The sequence below is a fragment of the Nomascus leucogenys genome, chromosome 3 (genome assembly GCF_006542625.1).
Source record: "Nomascus leucogenys isolate Asia chromosome 3, Asia_NLE_v1, whole genome shotgun sequence".
Lineage (NCBI taxonomy): Eukaryota > Metazoa > Chordata > Mammalia > Primates > Hylobatidae > Nomascus > Nomascus leucogenys.
Genome location: NC_044383.1, coordinates 66,195,800 through 66,216,145, shown reverse-complemented (window position 1 = coordinate 66,216,145; position 20,346 = coordinate 66,195,800). Strand labels below are relative to the sequence as shown.

General features: G+C 36.2%; 1 protein-coding gene across 1 annotated transcript in view; it reads right to left on the bottom strand.

Annotated features, from left to right (window-relative positions):
• Positions 1-391: 391 nt before the first annotated feature.
• EYS (eyes shut homolog) overlaps positions 392-20,346 on the bottom strand; it is a 1,808,075-nt gene continuing 1,788,120 nt past the window's right edge. The window contains 3 exon segments of the mRNA XM_030809409.1: positions 392-2,047; positions 6,825-6,986; positions 19,589-19,651. Coding sequence (XP_030665269.1) covers positions 849-2,047; positions 6,825-6,986; positions 19,589-19,651 — 1,424 coding nt within the window. The 3' untranslated portion in view covers positions 392-848.

Here is a 20,346-nt window from a genome sequence, read left to right as displayed (position 1 = left end):
TAAACACAAATTAAGGTTAATTTTTTAATTTGATCAGTTAACGTGAGTACATGGTTTTAAAAAGTCAAATAGGTCTACAAGGTTCATAAGCAAAAAGCAACAGGCCTCTGCACTATTCTCTCCAGAAGCAACCATTTTTAATTCTTTTAGATATTTAGGATATTTGCCTTCATGTTTGTGATATGCATATGCTATTTTTTAAGTTGCACGGATTGTAGTATCTATTGATGTCTTACTGTAAAAGATAAGGATTTAGCTCTTACCAGCCTGTTCTCTCCTCTCACCTTCTCTTTCTACATTCATGCAACAATTTTTGGTTTAAATCTATGTTCAAGTTTTACATCGTTGAATCATATAAATACTTGTAGCTAAGCCATGTAATACAATATGGTTACATTGCTTTGTATAATTTTTATTTTTCCTTTGATTAATAACTTGATTTTTTTCTTATTTGTACCTATCCCTAATTCATTACCAACTGAATTTTAAACATTTTAAAGTTCAGTTTACACATTGATTTTCAAAATTGTGTTTACACATTGATGTTAAAATTTAAGGATTAGGGATAGGTAAAAAGTGAATAAGCAAAGTGAATAAGCACATTCTGTGAATAAGCACTGAATGAACTAATGGAGTTAAAACATGAATCAAAATATATACAGATAAATTAGATGTAGGTAAAACAGTCAGAACCTTCAGTGACATTTTACAATCTTATCAAAAAGATATGTTAGCATTTAGACTATTTCAGGTAATAGTAAACAGTTGATTCCCCTTGTGCAATGTATCAAAGAAATAACTATCAAAATAACTGCATTTATGTATAGTGTGTACTAAAATCTCCAGTGTTAAGTAACCTCATTTTGTTCATCTCCATCATAAACATTGTATCCTTCTAATTTAATTAGTTCAATTTTTTTTGGATCCTGAAAAAATACATCTTTAATTTTGCCAACAAAATTGGTTTTAAAAATCTCTTGAGTAACGATATTTACCTTTCTACCATATTCAAAGCCCCCTAGATAACAAATGCCATCATAGTTTAGAGCAACAAAGTGTTTATGTGGATCAATATCCTCAGAAAGAATTAGACTGTTATTTACGTAGGCCTTGATAAGAGTCTGATTTTGAATTACAACTACATGGTGCCACTTATTACAACAGAATGTGCCATTGTTATAGCTCATAGGCACAGAGATTCTTTCTCCTAAGTTAACTGCTATTTTCAAGGTCTGATTATGGAGACCAATTGCCAGAAAATCATTTTCTTCATTTTGAGCTGTTCCCATCCATACAATTAGACCTTCTGTTTTAGTGGTACTGAAATTTAAGGATATAGTAGTGAACTGGAGGTTTCTCATTCTATAATTTGGATCAGTGTATTTAATGTAAGAATTACCCATAAATTTTGCAGTTGAAAATGAAGTTTTGTTTTCACAATACCTTCCCACCCAACCCAAAGTACACAGGCAACTGTAAGAAAATGATTGGTCAGGTATACATAAAGATTGGTGGAGGCAAAGATTATTCAAACAGTACACAGACTGGTTACATGTATTTCCAGCCCAATCTGGCAAACATCTGCAAGAAAAAGTTGTGCCATTTACTGTACATTCACCTCCATTTCTGCATGTGTTGTACCCACAGGCTGTCCCATCACAGTCACCTACATTTGAACCACCTTTTGCTCCGAATTCAGTTAATTGTAATTCTTGATTATTTATGATAACTTGTCGGATACAGCCTTGAAAACCTACAGGTTCATTTTCTATTGCCATGGGATTTACAAGATTTAAAGAAGATACTCCTCCAATATAGAAGTCTGTATTTGTGTCCAGAGAACTCATTTTAGTGGAGGCTTTTTCTGTTACATTTATCCCATCTAGATCCAGGTAGCCTTCTGCACCAACTCTTCCTGCTTTTATTATATGCCAAGTACTTCCGTTTATAGTTACTTTTTGGAGAGTTTCTAGAATGATAGTTCTGTCACCAAGGTTGTAGCGAAGTTGAACGGAACTATTTACTAAAGAGATACATAAAAAATCACCTGCAAGAAAGCAAACAGTAAGTTTGATTAGCAACAGTAAAAGTTTCCATTGAAAACTTTTGCTCTTTCTGGCCAAGTTGGATAAGTTTTAGTTATGGGGAAAAAAGTAACAGATCTTGAGCACAATTGTGTTAGTTTTATTTCCACTCAGAGCAAAATGCATATATCCTGTATTCTTTCATTTTGTTCAGCAATTGGCTACATAAAATTTCTCTACTTGTGGACAGTTCTCATTGAATGAATGTATTGTGGTAGTAAGTTAAAGTGAGGTTTTTCTTCAAATGAAAGCCTGATCCTTATGATACCGTTTAATGGCATTCACTATTGTCAGGCTAGGTACCTATAAATTCTCTGCACATTCCTGGCTCCTTTCCTCTCTCTCCAACCTTACCTGGAATGTTCTCTTTCCCCATCCTTACACTCTCTTTACTCCAACAACACTGACCTTGTTAAGGATTTCATTCGCCTGTTTTCTAGGAACACTCCGCCGGCCCCATTCCACCTCAACTAGATAACTCCTACCCGTCCTTCAGGTTTCAGATCAAGTGTCACTTCCTCAGAGAAGTTTTCCTTGATTTCCCAGAGTTGGTCAGGCATTTTTTTCTGTCAGTGCCTTAATATCACTAGGTTTCCCTCCGTTACAGTATATCTCATTTTATAATTATATAGTTGTGTGAAGAAATTGGAACAAATACCATCCAGCATCTGAAGTTGCAATGAGGCATTCAGAAGAAAAGTAAAGGCAATTCTACAAGCTTGGAAAAAGAATGTTCTTCACTGTAAGATTGCTTCAAGAGGATAGCAAAATGACTTATTAATAATGAACCATGCAGAAGTCTCCACGAAACATTTTCTTCTCCCTCTGAAATTTCCCAACCTTTCTCTTTTCTCATCCAGGGATATTCGGCATTATGCTACACTACTTCTTCCTCCCTCCAGAGTGCCGTATTTCCACGCCTCCCTCCTGCAAATGGTGTTCTTTCCTTCTGTTCTCCATTGTGGTCTATACCAAGCCATTCTAGAGTGGTTGGAATGCTTGGCAGCTTTATAGTTCTTCACCTATCAAACTACGGTTCTCTTGCTTTATTTTCCTCATAGGGAATTTTTAGTGAGTATACTGGGTCGTTACATATGTGATTATTTGGTTAACAGCTGCTTTACCCACTAGGTTGTAAGCTTTATGAGAACAGGGTCTGTGTTTGGTTTGGTCCAACAGTTTATTCCCAGCACCCAAAACGGTATCTGGCACATAAATAGATGCTAAATAATTATTAAAGAAATACGTTTATAGGGTTGTGGGTTGAGATGACTCAGAATATTTCTCAAATAATAGTTTTACCTTGAAAGCAAAACTTTTTTCCTATAATGACATGAAAATAGTTTTAAAAAATTCATAACAAACTCAGTATATTTGCATAATTTCTAACGTACAGTATTTTTAACTATAAGGAAAGAGAAGCAACATTATAAACTTTCAGATTAGGAAAGAAAAAATAGACATTGGGTTATACCACAAAAAACTAGAACAAGTAAACATAATTGATAATTAAGTTTAAAAAATTTACAGCAACCTAAATATACTTTGTGGTCTGCAAGTGAACACAAACTAGTTATCTTTTGCAAGATGATGGAGGAAGCTTTTCTTGCTCCTTGTGTTGTAGAGTGTTCTGTAGTAAACAATTTTAAAGAGCTACATTAGGATAAAAAATATGTAAGAAATGATTCGGAAAGCTGACGCTGTGATCTATACTATCACTGGTCATGTTGCCAACCAGAAGAAAGAGCAAGGATAGCTTCTGTGAAGAAAGGGTTATTTTAACTCAGCTAGTATGTTCTTACGAAAAATTGACAAAAAGTTTTCCTTCTGTGGCTATGGAAGCTAAAAGCTGTATTAGCTTAAAAAATCATAGGCTTTTAAATTTCATTGCATTAGGATATGATGCTCTAGTTATGGGTCATAAGTACACATTGGCATTATTATTATTATTATTTTGAGACGGAGTCCTGCTCTGTCCCCCAAGCTGGAGTGCAATGGTGCAATCTCGGCTCACTGCAACCTCCACCTCCCGGGCTGCCTCAGTCTCCCGAGTAGCTGGGACTACAGGCACCGGCCATCACAGCCGGCTAATTTTTGTATTTTGGGTAGAGACGAGGTTTTACCATTTGGCCAAGCTGGTCTTGACCTCCTGACTTCAGGTGATCCGCCCACCTCAGCCTCCCAAAGTGGTGGGATTACAGGCATAAGCCACTGCACCCGGCCTCGGATTCGCATTAGAGTAAGAAAATGTCATGAACAGTCCTTACAAGAAACAGAGCTCAAATAGGATAAAGATCATAAATAAATTCACTTTGGCTATTTAATGCCCACTCAACCATGGCTGAGGCTCCTCCCACCTTTGTTCTGCTATTGTTTCTACTTCGTCTGCTATCCTACCGTGCTTTATTATAGATAAGAGAAACCTTGTAGGACCTAATATTTGTGAAGAGACTACAGAATCAGCTTATCAGGGGAATTGTATATACGTTCTTTTCTCTAGAAAAGCAATGGTAATTTAAACTTATTTATATATTTTTAATATAGTTTAATTTGAATATGTTTTAACTTCACATTGCAATGACTAGGCCTTTTTATACACATTGGGAGGATTATAACTATATCAGATGAATTCAGTCTTTGATTAATTTGTGCTTAACAAAATATTGATAATTTTTATATGTCAAAAATCTTAAAGGTGTTAAATTTTTAGCAGAAATAGATGAAAACGGACCAGAGTTTTATTTCCTTAAAATATCTTTCAAAAATCAGATCTAAGATCATCTAGTATAATTTTCAAGTTATCATTTTGTTTTAAATTTTACACTACTTGAGAGTACTCAAATTATTAACCTCTAAAGAGATACAGAAACCATGTTAATTTAGAATTTGGTTTTCAATATGTGAAAACCACATTGGCTGCTTTTATTTAAATTTTTGGATTTTAACTTTGTGTATTAAGTGTTTGGTTAATTTTTACTAATAGGTCCTCTTAGCAGAGGATCAACTATGAAGACTTGGTTAATGTTTACATCAGGCACAGCTCTTAGAGAAGGTACAAAGTACAGGACTGTCAGCTGCATTTTCTGCAACCTTAAATGAGACTTCAAATAAACTTGTTATATCACTTGATTACTAAAAAATAAGTTTGTGCCTTTCATCTGATAATTGTTTTTGGTTAATCTAGGTTTAAGCATGTAGAACTTAGGCTGAGGCAGAAGAATGGCGTGAACCCGGGAGGCGGAGCTTGCAGTGAGCCGAGATCCCGCCACTGCACTCCAGCCTGGGCGACAGAGCGAAACTCTGTCTCAAAAAAAAAAAAAAAAAAAAAATTTTTTTTTCATGATTTTCTTGTATAAGTGTCAAATGCAGCATCAATCGTGTGAAACTAATGAATCTCTGTAAGTAGTGTCTGATGGCATAAAAAAGGAAACTCTTGATTGTCTTGAACTACATGCATTGAATAACAGATGTAAGAAGATGTGCTCTTGCCCTCCTATGTGTATTAGTGTGTATGAGCTTTATATTTCATATACATAAACACAAATATGTATCTGTTGTACTGATTATAAAACTATAGTACAATATTCCCAGCCAGTCACGATCCTGAATATACCTTGATTTTCTGCCCTCTTACATAGGTCCCACTTACATTAATTTTGAATTTTATTAGCAATATAACTGAAGCTGATTGTCTTTTAATGTCTCTTGATTTATAAATAGAAAATTTATCTTTGTGTGCGGTTCTCCTATTTGACATTTTCACAGGGAGATTTAATCATGAATTTAAAACCAAATATCTCAGGAGAACAAATTTCTTCTGAGCTGTATTTTATAGCTCAATTGTACTTTTTCTCTTTGAAATTATTTTGAGGGTATCTCAGAAGTGCATTGGGATGGAAACACTTTGGTCGAATTCCCTGATATTCTTATCATTTAGAAGCAAGTCAAGACCCTTCTATAAGAACTACTTAGATTATGATCATTAGAGCACCATTTTTGTTAATGATGTGAAACAAAATAAGCAAATGTAATTATTTCTCAATATCAAAATTGTTTCTCATTTTGTGAGAAACAAGATCAAAGAAAAATGTAAGATTTTAAAAATACGTAGCAATAAAGATGTAACTATATGTGCAAATGTCTTTGTCAGAATTTTGGAGAAATGAATGAAAATGGAAATCAAGGGTAAAGTAGTAAAACCTAAAAAATTAAATTTTTAAAACACTAATTGGATACTTTATTTCATATTTTATGATAAATATGTACCTTTTAAAATCCTAAAATGTTTTTATAAGCATTTCAGAACACAAATCCTGGGTTTACTATTGGGATGACAGAACAACTTAAAGAGAATTTTTGGAGCTATAAGTGTGGTTGAATCTACAGGAAATATGTCAGCCATGCCTTCCTTTTAAAAAATCTTTTATATGCATATTTTGTCTCCTTTGACATAGTACTATCATGCATGGCTTTAATGTCTTTTTTGATGGTATTGTTTTAAAGTTGAGCATATACTACATTTAGATTTTGCAAACTTTAATTCCAACAAATCTGTTGCTATTTTATTAGAATATCTAGGGCTTCTAAATTCATAAGCATACACTTGCAGTGACAATAGAACATAAAAGCATCAGATGTTTACATATTTAAATACTAGGTGACACAAATTAAACACTATCATACATTACTTAATAGACTATTAGGAATTCATTCTGCAAAGAAACAGCCTGCCAGTCTTACCTGATTGGGCTTTTAAGTGTTGTGCCGCATAAAATAGGATACCATCTGCAGCGAGAGGCTGAAACTGCAATTGAATATGTGTCTTTTTTCGAACATGAAAGGAAGCAAAAGACATCCAGGATAACTCATTGCTTCTGAAAGATGGATCACTTATGGATAAAGCTGGGGGAAGGAGAGAAAGAGAACTCTGAGAGTTATCTGCTGGATTAAAAAACATTGCTCATAAATACAATAAACTGCTTATGTAATTTTGTAATTTAAGGATTTATCGCCCAAGAGTTGCTTGTAGGTGAGTACATCGAACCTTGGTAACTTTGTGAGTCTATTTTAATTCCACTAACTTTAGGCTTTTGTAACGAAGTCACTTACTGAAAAGCCTTCTCTGCCTTTTTGGCTGATACTATGTGACACAAATCTTCTGCTCTAGATTGCATTATATAGAGGGATCAGATGCATAGCTGAAATTCTTGGAAATGTCTTACATTTATAATGCTTTCAGAAAGATAGTTCAAATGTTGGAAGATAGAGGACAACACTTTATAAGTTATTCTTCAGCCTCTATATTTCTGATTTAAATATAGAGTATAATCAAGTCAGGATATATTTTAAGGCATAATATATTGATTTTTTTTTTTTTTGCTTCTGTGTATAACTGACCCAATGGGATTTATGAGAGGGAGATGGAAGGTTCTGCACATTTGGCCAGTTTTTATCCCTATAGAATCTATATTCCTTCTTCTTTTCTTACAATGTTACAGTGCTTCTTAGAGTGTGCCCTGGTTCATGACATAGCTTAGCCATTAATCTAGTTATTTAGTTTTCTCCTTGCTCTGTGGACCAGGCATATGCTAACAGCTCCTTTTACTTTAGATTGAATAATTGGTAGGTGTTTATCCAAGAGGTGTTGGCATTTGCTGATTTTTTTAAAAAAACTGTACTCATTCATTTCGACTTATTGCTATTCAGAAGGGTAGAGGTTAGAATCACCTGATCGTGTTGCCAAGAATGCAAAGTGCTATACCTCATTCCTAGAGGGCCTGATTTGTTAAAGCCAGGATGGAGGCCAGGCGCGGTGGCTCACTCCTGTAATCGTAGCACTTTGGGAGGCTGAGGCTGGAGGATCGCTTGAGCTCAGGAGTTTGAGACCAGCCTGAGCAACATGGCCAAACACCATCTCTTAAAAAAAAAAAAAAAAATATATATATATATATATATATATATATATATATATATATATATATACACACACACATATATGTTAGCTGGGCATGGTGGCAAATGCCTGTGGTCCTAGCTACTGGGGAGGCTGAAGTGGAAGGATCAGTTGAGCTTGGGAGGTGGAGGTGGGGGTGGAGGTTGCAGTAAGCTGAGATGGCACCACTGCACTCCAGCTTGGGCGACGGAGTGAGACCCTGTCTTAAAAAAAAAAAAAATGCTGGGATGGGATTCAGAAAGCATCCCTATTTTTAATAAACCCTTCTGGTGTTTCTGACATAGTGGTTCCTTGGACCACATTTTCATAAAATCTGGTTAAAATTTTAAGAACACAAGGGTGATTTAAAATGTGAGTGTCCTTTTGAAACTGTTTTGTAAATATTGCTAAATTAATACGTTTATTATAAGACAAACAATATAAAAGTGTATAACATTTTTTAAGTTAAATTTCATTGTTTCTCCTCTCTTAATCCCAAGAATTACTGTTAAGTTTATTGTACATGTAGCCAGACTTTAAAAAAATACACATACAATTAACATGCATATATCTAATACTTGATTTATTTTAAATAAAACCACATTTTATATAAACTATGCATAAGTATTGCTTTTTTCCATCTATCTTTGTGAAACTGATATGAGCATATTTTGCCTATCACTTCTTTTAAATACATGGAAGGTATTTTTAAAAATACACTTTATTTTTTCAGAGCCATTTTAGGTTCACGGCAAAACTGAGTGGAAAGTATTAGGGTTCCCATATACCCCTTGCCTCAACACATGTGCAGCCTTCTCCACTGTCAGTATTGCCCACTAGCGTACACTTGTTACATGGATGAATCTATATGGACATATCAGTATCACATAAGTTCATCATTTACATAGGATTCACTCTTCATGTACATTCTATGGATATTGACAAATGCATTGTGAAATTTATTTACCATTACAGTATCATACATAAAATCATACCTCATTTTATTGCCTTAAAAATCCTCTTTGCTTGCCTATTTAACCCTCCCTCCACCCTGACAACCACTGATCTTTTTTTACTGACTTCATAGTTTTGCCTTTTCCAGAATATCATGTAGTTGGAATCATATAGTTTGAACACAAGTTTTCAGCTCCTTTGGACAAATACCAAGGAACACAATTGCTTGATCATATGGTAAGAGTATTTTTAGTTTTGTAAGAAACTGCCCAATTGTCTTCCAAAATGGTTGTACAATTTTGCATTACCAGTAATGAATGAGAGTTCCTATTGTTCCATATCCTTGATGGCTTTAGGTGATAAGTGTTTGGGTTTTAGCTATTCTAAAAAGTATGTAGTGTTATCCAATTATTATAATTGGTAATTTCCTAATGACATACGATGTTGAGCATCTTCATATGCTCATTTGCCATCTGAGTATCTTCTTTGGTGAGGTTTATGTTTAGATATTTTGCCCATTTTAAAAATTGAGTTAATTTTTGCGTTGAATTTTAAGAATTCTTTGTTTACTTTGGATAACAGTTCTCTATCAGATATATATTTTGCAAATATTTTCTGCCAGTCTGTGGCTTGTATTCTCACTCTTTTTCATGTATCTTTGACAGATTAGTTTTTTAATTTTAATGAAATCTACTTTATCAATTTTTTTCTTTCATGGATTCTGCCTTTGGTTGGCATCTGGAAACTCATCATTAAACTCAAAGTCATCTAGATTTTATCTTATATTTTTTTTCTAGGAGTTTTATAGTTTTTTATTTTACATTTAGGCCTTGAATCCATTTTGAGTTAAATTTTGTGAAAGATGTCATGTCTGTGTCTAGATTCTTTTTTTTTTCTTTTTGCATGTGGATGTCCATTTCTTCTAGCATCATTTGTCGCAAAGATTATCCTTTCCCCATTTTATTCTTCTTCCTCTTTTGTCAAAGATCAGTTGACTGTATTTTGTGGCATAATATTTTATAAAATGGATATAGGATGATTTCCTTAGCAGTTCCCTCATTGAAGGGTAACTAGGCTATTTTCAGTTGTATTCCATTTCTCCTGGTTTCCCACCCTATCTCTCTAGCTTCATGTGCCCCGTCTTATAAATTTTATAATTCCTCAGGGCTTTCCATAGCCCATCTCTCTTCTTTTTTTTCCATTAGTGACCTCTCATCTAATTCCATGACTTTAAGAAATACCTATACATATGATAACTCCTTGAAAATTTACATCTATCTAAACCTCTTCTCTTAGCTTCGTTTTATATAGTCATCTCTCTTATTGATTATTTGTTTTGGCTATCTCAGTTATATTGAACTTAACATGTTTGAAGTTGTACTGCTGAAAGATACTCTTCCCTTAGCCTTCCTCAGATCAGCAAATGGTCCCACCACTCATTCAAAGCCCTGTGTAGAAACTTGGTAATCAATTTGATTGTGCTGTTTCGAAAATTTCCTTTACTTTTCCCAATATAATGCATTAATAGATTATAGCTGCATGATATATTTCATATTTGCCCCATCTTTCCATTACCACTGCCACCATCGAAGTTGACGCCACTATCAACTCTTGATTAGACCATTGCAATGTACTCCTCATTGATCTTTTATTTTTGTCTTAATCTCTTCACATACATTTTATATATCTGCCAGAGAAACCTTTTGAAAACATCAATTCATTGCCCTCTTTAAACCCTTCAGGGATTTTACTTAGAATAAAATGCAAATTCTTTACCATAGCCTCTGGAGCTTTGCATGATTTGGCCTCCTGTTAAATTCCCAACATTCCCACCATTGTGCGTATGGTTCACTGCATAACCCCAAGGGGAAGTCATCACATTGTAATTTATGTGAATAGTGTTCCCTGGAGATGTTCAATGAACAATCTACATGGAAATATGCTACTGTCTGTACACTTTTCCTCCTTTAAACTTCAGATGCACTGGCTTTTACTACTGGATTTGTCATAGTTTGATTATCTTAGATTAATTATACCACAATTTACTTAACCACTGCCATGTTGCCATGTTTTGAGTTGCTTGAAATTATTTTGTTATCGTCTGGGCACGGTGGCTCACGCCTGTAATCTCAGCACTTTGGGAGGGCAAGGCGGGCGGATCACGAGGTCAAGAGATCAAGACCAACCTGGCCAACATGATGAAACCCCGTCTCTACTAAAAATACAAAAAATTAGCTGGGCATGGTGGCACGCACCTGTAGCCCCAGCAATTCAGGAGGCTGAGGCAGGAGGATTGCTTGAACTTAGGAGGCAGAGGTTGCAGTGAGTTGAGATTGCATCACTGCACTCTAGCCTGGTGACACAGCAAGACTCCATTTAAAAAAATTATTTTGTTATTACTAATACTGATAAAATAAACATACTTGATTATATCTCCTTGTAAACATGAGAAAGTTTCTCATGTGCAAACGTGAGAAATGGAATCGCAGTGTGATGATCTGTGTTCATTTTTAGAGTTAATAGACGCCACCAAACTACCCTCTAAAGTGTCCACAACCAGCAGAGGATGACAGAATATCCTTATATGTATCCTCAAGCACACTTGAGATTATTAAAGTTTTAAGTTTTTAGCAGTCATAATGATTCCATTTTATTTTAATTTGCATTTTGCTGATTACAAGTGAAGTTGAGTTTCTCGTGTGAATATTGGCCATTTGTGTTTTTCTGTGACTTTTTTGTTTATGTCTGTTGTATGTTTTTAAATTTGATTTGCAGTTTTCAAAATGTCTTCTGGGTCCTAATCCTTTCTTATATCTGTTGCCAAGTATATCCTCATATTTGTCATTTTTCTTTCGACTTTACTTATGGTATGATATTCAAAATTTTTAATTTTGTATTTACCAATATTCTTGGTCTTTTACAATTTACTTGTTTTGTCTTATTTAAAAACATTACTCAACACATAGTTATGTATAATCTTCTATATTTTTCCCTCAGAGATCGTAGTTTTGCATTCTATATTTTTTACCATAAATTTGTATGTTTTTAAATTTATAGGCCTTTAACTTATGTGGCTCGTAGTATTGTGAATAGTTTGAGCTAGAAATCAAGCTTTATGTTATAAGCAGATAGCTAATATTTTTCAAAAATTAATAGTTTGTCCTCTTTGTTTATATTTGATATGCACTTTTAACATCTTACAAGTGATCTTTTCCCTCTCCCTCTTGAGGAAGGGTTTGTAGGAAATACTGAACAGAATGAAGAATGCATATAAAAAACACCTATAAGGCTAGGTTTTGTGGTAGTACCTATTTGGCTTTGCTGCTTTCCTTTGGCTGGATTTAACATCTGGGAGGGGGGTCTCAAGAATGGAAGAGGTCAGTCAACAACAGCATGATGAGAGGGTTCCCTGTTACACGGTGGGGAGGAGCTCGAATTGTATTTCAAGAGGAAGCTTTTGCTGAAACTATTGGTGATACTGGGTCAGTGCAGGAGTTGAGAATTATCTGTGCACATGTGAGCGTATCATAAAACAGCTGACTTCCTAACTCTTGCTTTTCCAAAGAAGTGACACATACTGAAATTATATGTAAATGTCACTGAACTAAAAATCAAAAGAAATGAATTTTATTAATAGCTCTGACATTGTATGTTTTGAGAAGACACTCAATACATATTTTTTATATAACGAGAAAGGCTTCAGTTCTAATAGCTTATTATTTGATTAAGTGTTCAGTAACAAAGTATTGAGGAGGATTGCATTTTCTAATAACTATACACATTCAAAATATTGGTGCAAGATGTCATTTCAAAAAGAGGTACGCTTTTACTTAGCAGCTTCAAGGATAAACTAGAACAGGAAAAATGACTATGCTTGGTATGACTCAAATGTTTATTTTATAGATTAAAATAAAGTCAAGAGAAAAATTGAGTTGGACATACCAGTGACTAGTCACTGAGATATGCCCAATTATTTCTTGTATGTCTATCAACTCCTAAAAATGATCACTTTGTGGTGATAATATTCCACATGTATTTTGAAACCATACATTAATGTTTCCTGATTAGCTATCTATCTTCCAGATTTAGTGACCATTGGCAACCCTCCCTATTTCACCATAGGCAAAGGTTTGTGCCAACACGTTCACTAGGTTCACGGAAGTTGAATTAAAGTATTTTGGCTACGGGACATAACGTAAAACAAACAAAAATTATTTGTGCTGTCATCCTTGTGGGTGGAAATAGTAAACTAAATAAACATGTTGGTAAACCGAATATGTGATATATGTTTAAATAGTGAATATATGTTAATACATCTTAGAAAAACAGGGAAAGGAGAAAGGCATGTGTGCATGTGGGGGCAGGAAAGGCATTATGAGGAAGGTGGTATTTGAATAAACACCTCAAGGAGGTAAAGAATTGAGCCAAGTGGGTCTTTGAGGAGAGAGGGAATAATGAACCCTGGGGTGATAGGGTTCCTACCATGATTAAAGAACAGGAAGGAGGGCATTGTGACTGGACGAGTGTTAAGGAAGGGGAGAGTTTTAATAGATAAGGTCAGAGAGGTTATGAGGGCCAGATCACATTCTCAAAGACTGGGAAGGTTCTGAGACTTTTACCTACTGGCTAGGTAACTTATTAGCCTGCAACTTCTCTTCTTTTCTTTCTAATTTCAACTTGTATTTTAGGTCCAAGGGTACATGTGTAAGTTTGTTATATGGGTAAAGTGCATGATGCTGAGGTTTGGGGTACAATTGATCCCACCACCCAAGTAGTAAGCATAGTACCCAATAGGTAGTTTTTCAGCCCTTGTGCCCCTCCCTCCCTATCCCCTCTAGTAGACCCCAGTGCCTATTGTTCCCATCTTTGTATCTGTTTGTACTCAGTGTTTAGTTCCTACCTATAAGTGAGAACAGGTGGTATTTGGTTTTCTGCTCCTGTGTTAATTTGCTTAGGATAATGGCCTCCAGCTGTATCCATGTGCTTGCAACATTTTCAATGATGCTAGTAAGAGACATGAAACTCCAGAGACAAAGGACAGTTTACTACAGCATTAGCAGTAGCCAAAGTATCAGCATTTTTGAGTCAATTCTGTGAACCTCAGTTCTCTCACGGACCACGTTATAAACATGCATTGGGTTGCTTGGGGAGGAAGTTTGAGGTTAGAGATCCAAATATTTTTATAATGGGCAGTGAGCATGCTTGCTTTTTGCTCCAAATGAAAACAGTATCTCCATCTTACAAGGCAGTAAGCAAACTGGCTTATTGCTCCAAAGGAAGACATTATCCCTGGCTTCCATGAATATTTTCTACACAAACATATTTGAAAAGATAACCGAGAACAAAAACAGCCAGTACCTTTAATCAGCAGGTGGAGGCCATTATCCTAAGCAAATTAACACAAACAGAAAACCAAATACTGTGTGTCCTCATAGGTGGGAGCTAAACATTGGATACACATGGACATAAGGATGGGAACAATTGACACTGGAGACTACAAAATCGGGGAGAGGCAGATGGGAGTAAGGGTTGAAAAACTATATTGAGTACTATGCTCACTACCTGGGTGACTGGTTCAATTGTACCTCATACCTTAGAATCATGCAGCACACTCTTGTAACACCTGCACATGTACCTCCTGAATCTAAAATGAAAGTTGAAAAAAAAGTTGTGTAGAAACACGACAGACCAGTAGAAAATTATCTCTCTACACATTATGGCTATTATATCCATCAAGACTGTCTTATAAGAATGAGATGGGAAATCATTGGAGAGCTTTGAGCAGAGGAGTGTCATCATCTGATGGAAGTTAAACAATATCGCTTTGGTTGCTGCACTGAGAATACAGTGACGAATGCAAATGTGGGAACAGGGCACTCTCTATCAAGAGGTTATTACTGTAATGCTGGTAAGAGGTGATGGTGGCTTGTATCAGAGAAGTAGCAGTGGAGGTAGTGAAAAGTGGTCATATTTCAAATATATTTTGAAAAATTGAAAGATCACATGTGGGTAAGAAAGAAGGAGAGGAATCAAGGGTAACTATGGGGTTTTTGTCCTGAGAAACTGGAAGGATAATGTTGTCATTAACTGAAATGGGGAAGACTATGGGAGAAGCAGGTATTTTGGAGAAGATGTGGAGCTCAGGTAGGACATATTTGAGATGTTTTTAAGATGTTCAAGGTGGTGGTTTAGTAGGCTGATGTATGATCTAGAATTTAGTAACTAATAGATCAAGCAACAGAGATCGGTAAGGAATTTAGGAGATTTAAACAACACAATCAGTAAGTTTGATATCATGGACATACAGGACATAGCTTTTGACTTTCCCAATATGCATTCTTGTCAAAAACACACAAAATATATACAAATATTTGCTAAATACTGGGCCATAAAACAAGCCTCAAAAATACAAAAGAATTGATATTATGTATACATTTACAGACTTTCTCAAAGCTATGATTCAGAGGAAAAACATGCTCACTCTGCCTGTGCATCAGTAGCAGGTAGCACGAGGCCTTACATTGCTCCGTTTAATTTGTACCTTTGAGGCTTTTGTTTTGTTTTGGTTTCTCAGTCTACACCACGTTTGCTGTGTCTAAGTTTACTTTTGAGTTGCTTTAAAAAATCATTTTGTGCAATAGAAACAATGGCGGTTTGAGTGTTGAAGGTGCTTATAAGAGGTGTGTAATAACAGAAATATAATTTTTGATAACTCACTTTGAAACAATTTTGAACTTATAGATGTTGCCATAACAAAAAGAACTCCCTTATCTCTTTCACCCAGACTCTCCAATTGTTCCTATTTTATTGCATTTTCTCATCTTTTCCTTTTTCTCAGTTCCCATCCCTGTCTTCCTATGTCTCTGTCTCTGTCACAAACACACACACACACACACACACACACACACACACAGCCTACTTATTATTAGACTTTTTTCCCAACCTATAAAAACAAGCTAAAGATGCAGTGTCCTTCAACTTCTAACCATTCCAGTCAATGTTTCCCGTAAACAAGGATATTTTCCTATATAATTAGCACTCAAACCTCCAAATCAGGAAGTCAACATTGATACAACACTACAATCCAACAATCCAATCCATGGGCATGATTCACGTTTCAACTGTTCCAACAAGGTCTCTTTTTCCTTTCTTGTCCAGGATGCCCTTCAGGAATGCGTTACATTTAGTTGTCATGTCTCTTCATATTTCTTCAATCTGGAACAGTTCCTCTTACTGTTTTCCATATTCTTGACAGTTTTTAAGAGGCTTTACATCCTGTAGAATGACCCTCATCACAGCTCTATCTGATGTGTCTGCATGATCGATTCAAACCATGTAATCTTTGTAGAAATGATGTGCACATCAAGAGCTACATAATGTAGACCCATATCCCTATGGTTAATACTAAATTTGATTATCGAGCAGATGATCAAATATACAAATAGGAGCAATATTTGGATTTGCCAGGTTTCTTCACTTTAAATTCTCCATTTTCTCTTGTAATTCATTTCTATGTCAGACAAAAGTATTCAAAAATTACATCAATATCCTGATCCTCAACTAATCTCCACCCACTAGAAGCATTAACTTTCATCGATGACTCCAGCAGGAATTAAGTACCTTTTTGAGATCGTTGCTACATACTGATTATCTACTTACAACATTCGTGTTACATTTATTAGCTGGAATTCCGCTAATAAATAAATGTGTGGAAGATCTTTCCTTTTTCTCATCCTCCTTCATTTCCTCTTTCATTTTTCCCTGCCTCCCTCCTTTGTCCCCTCCTTTCCATCAGTATGGTATCATTATTTTTATTTAATGGATTGTAATCTATTATCATAGTTGTTTTGTTTATCAAATTCTCCCTGATTTGGCCGGCTAGAGCCCCTTCAAGCTGGTTCCTGTGTCCTTCTGTCTCAGGTTATTTTTCTAGAAGCAGACTCTGGGATGGAACTGAGTGTATGGGAGGTTTATTGGAGAGTGTGCTTGGAAGCAACATGTGTGAGGGAGAAGACAGCAACAGGGAGAAGTTGGCAGCTGATTTCACAGGGAGATCTGGAGCTCCCTGGAGCTCTTTAGAGTCATTTCAAATTGAAGCAAAGTGGCCAGGCCTTTGGGGCACCCCTCTCTTCCTGTCATCTTCTCTTTAAACAGTTACTGGATTCAAGGTGTCACTGGTGAGGTGGTGTAACCTTGGACAAGGCAGCTCTCTTCAGTCCTCGTGAGGGACTTACCTTTGAACTCTCTGTTGGCAATATTCCCAATAGTTGAGGAAGTGAGTACCTTCATTTAGAAAGGGGTGAGGTGCACATCTGCATTATGTACCATAACATTCACTTCAAGGAAATTCAACATTGACCTTGGTACTATTTTACTTTATGAATTAGAAAGTAAACTTATTCCCCCCACCCCTGAGACAGAGTCTTGCTCTGTTGCCCAGGCTGGAATGCAGTGGTGTTATCTTGGCTCACTGCAACCTCTACATCCTGGGTTCAAGCAATTCACTTGCCTCAGCCTCCTGAGTAGCTGGGATTACAGGTGCATGCCACCACACCCAGCTATTTTTTTTTTTTTTTTTTTTTTTTTTTAGTAGAGATGGGGTTTCGCCATGTTAGCCAGGCTGGTCTCAAACTCCTGACCTCATGATCCACCTGCCTCAGCCTCCCAAAGTGCTGGGATTACAGGTGTGAGCCACCATGCCTGGCAGAAAGTATTAATTTTCTTATTTATAGCACTTAAGATTACATGAAAATATTCAGCACTTTTGGAACCACAAAAATTCCAAAAAGATAATGTGTATAACAAATGTGTAGTCCTAATTAGATTAAAATGCTATATTCCAGATGTTAATTAAGACCCTGATATGGTTTGGCTGTGTCCCCACCCAAGTCTCATCTTGAATTCCATATGTTATGGGAGGAACCCAGTGGGAGGTGATTGAGTCATGGGGGCAGGTCTTTCCTGTGCTGTTCTGGTAGTGAATAAGTCTCACGAGATCTGATGGTTTTAAAATGGGAGTTTCCCTGCACAAGCTCTCTTCTCTTTGCCTGCCACCATCCATGTAAGACGTGACTTGCTCCTCCTTGCCTTCTGCCATGATTGTGAGGCCTCTCCAGCCACGTGGAACTTTAGGTCCATTAAACCTCTTTTTCTTCCCAGTTTCAGGTATGTCTTTATCAGCAGCATGAAAATGGATTAATACAGATCCTGACTTTTGTTTTCAAAACACTTTGCTTGAAGAGCTGAATATAAGTTGGCACCTCCCATTTCTCTCACCTGGTTTGAAATTCTTATAATAAAGCTATGTGTTTAAGAATGTCAATGTCCCATGTTCCTAGATAAGGGATGGATCTATTTTAAAGATGAGATAGATGAAGAACTATTTAGAATGGATTGTATGTATTGAAACAATGCATAGATAGTTGATACTTTTATTGTTGAGTTATGTGCATTAAGGTTTTACAGCTTGAGTACTGAAAATTCTGATGCCTTTTGGGTGTGAATGGGTCTGCCTCTAGAAGCAGACAGAAGCCACAAATAGGACTTCACAGAAACCACAAGTAGGATTCAAAGGACTCTGATTTAGTAAGTAGCATCTATCATCATTAAATTAGCTGCTCAACGTTTCCTCTGTTGTTCATTTTGAGGTAGAATTTGGGAAAGGTCCAGGGTTTTCAGTGACTCATACCAAGTTTTTCTGGCAGTGAATCATCTTTGGGAGACTTTAGAAATCCATATAGGTTAATTAAGAATAAAACACCACAACTGCTCTTCTTGGATAACTGATCTACTGAGTTCTGGCCAATAGCTTCAGGGATGGTCAGAGTAAGGGGCTGCTTCAGAAGGGTTAGTGGTTAGTTTTCTGAGAGGAATAATAACTAATAATTCAAGTTACTTCTAAATCACACAAACTTCACTCATGATCACCACTTTTATGGTCTTTATTATAAATAGAATCCCTCAGAGAGATTAATAATATTTATATTTACTCCTGTTTAACAAGTGCAGCATTAACTGGCCAATAGCATCTAGTAAAAAAGAAAATAGAATAGGCTGATTAGTGAAGTGGAAACACTTGGATTGCAATGAGGCACCATCCAATTTATGAAATCTATAGATCTCTAAATATTTTGAGTAAAGATATTATGTGTTCTCAAAACACTTAAGGATAAATGATATGGAATATCAAAGGAAGATGTTTTTAATAGGAGCAAAAGATTGCTTCAGGGAGAGCACAGACTGGCATAATATCAAAGATCAAGAAAAAGATTCAAAGATTTGTCACAATTTATTGAAAGGGCTGAACTTTGTAGGAATCAGCCAGGAAGTAGCTTGATTTTCCCCTGTGATTCCCCTTTGGATATGTCTGTGAGATCTTTCATTCTCATCCTTGATGGTACCGTGGGTAAATTTGTTAGATCTGTTGTCATTTTCAGGTTTCAGTGAAATTTTCAGGTACTAACAGACCCGGTTCAATCTGAATCAAACTGCCAACATTTCACCTAATTCTAAGCTCCAATCCTTTTTCCACAGCTCATCTGACTCAAATTTAGAAAGCTGTACTAGGGTAGTCGGGGTAGTTGTATGTTTTTGTTTTGCTGTTTGTACTGGTCCTTACCCTCCTTCTTCACTTTCCATTCTGCTGGTTTTGGCTTTTCCAAGATCACAGTGAAGATAAGTGCTAAGAAGACAAGAGAAGGGTCTTTTTTGTCTGCTGCTATTTGTAGCTCTTGATCAGCTGTCTAATGTCTTCTGTCATGGCAGACACCCTTTTGGATCTTTGAAATCTCTTTAACCCTTCACTTGTACATCTGTCCTGCAGTTCTTGGCTGATGCTTCTTGCCAGACCTTTTATGAATCCAAATCAGCTTTTGCTCTTGTGGGAGGCCTCCAGCACATTTCCTCTTGAGACAATTTACCTTTCTGGTCAAGGTTTTTTTAAGGTGACTCATGCCTGCTTATCTTGGTGGGCACCTCTGTTTCCCAGCTGCTATGCCTCTGGCCTTGCTTTTAGGGAAAGCTACAGCCAGCCTCTTGGCTTTAAGCTACTTTGGATGTGAGTCAGGCACTGGCCTTAAGTCTTCTGTCACTCCAGGGACATAGGTCTGACTCTGAGATCTTGTTCTCTCATGCTCCACTCCTGTTTCACAGCCAGTGTCAGCTCAGCAGAAATTGACAACCCCAGGAAGGAAATCTTAGGCTTTCCTTGTGACAAGAGCCTTTACTTTCTTTGAGTACATTTTGATTCCTTTCTCACTCATTTTTTGGGTGCATCCTAACCCCTCTTCCTATGCCAATAATGCTTTTCAAGAAAACTCAGAAAACAAAAACCCCTTTTTTCAGAACCAGTTCTCTTAGATACTTCCCCTACCCCAC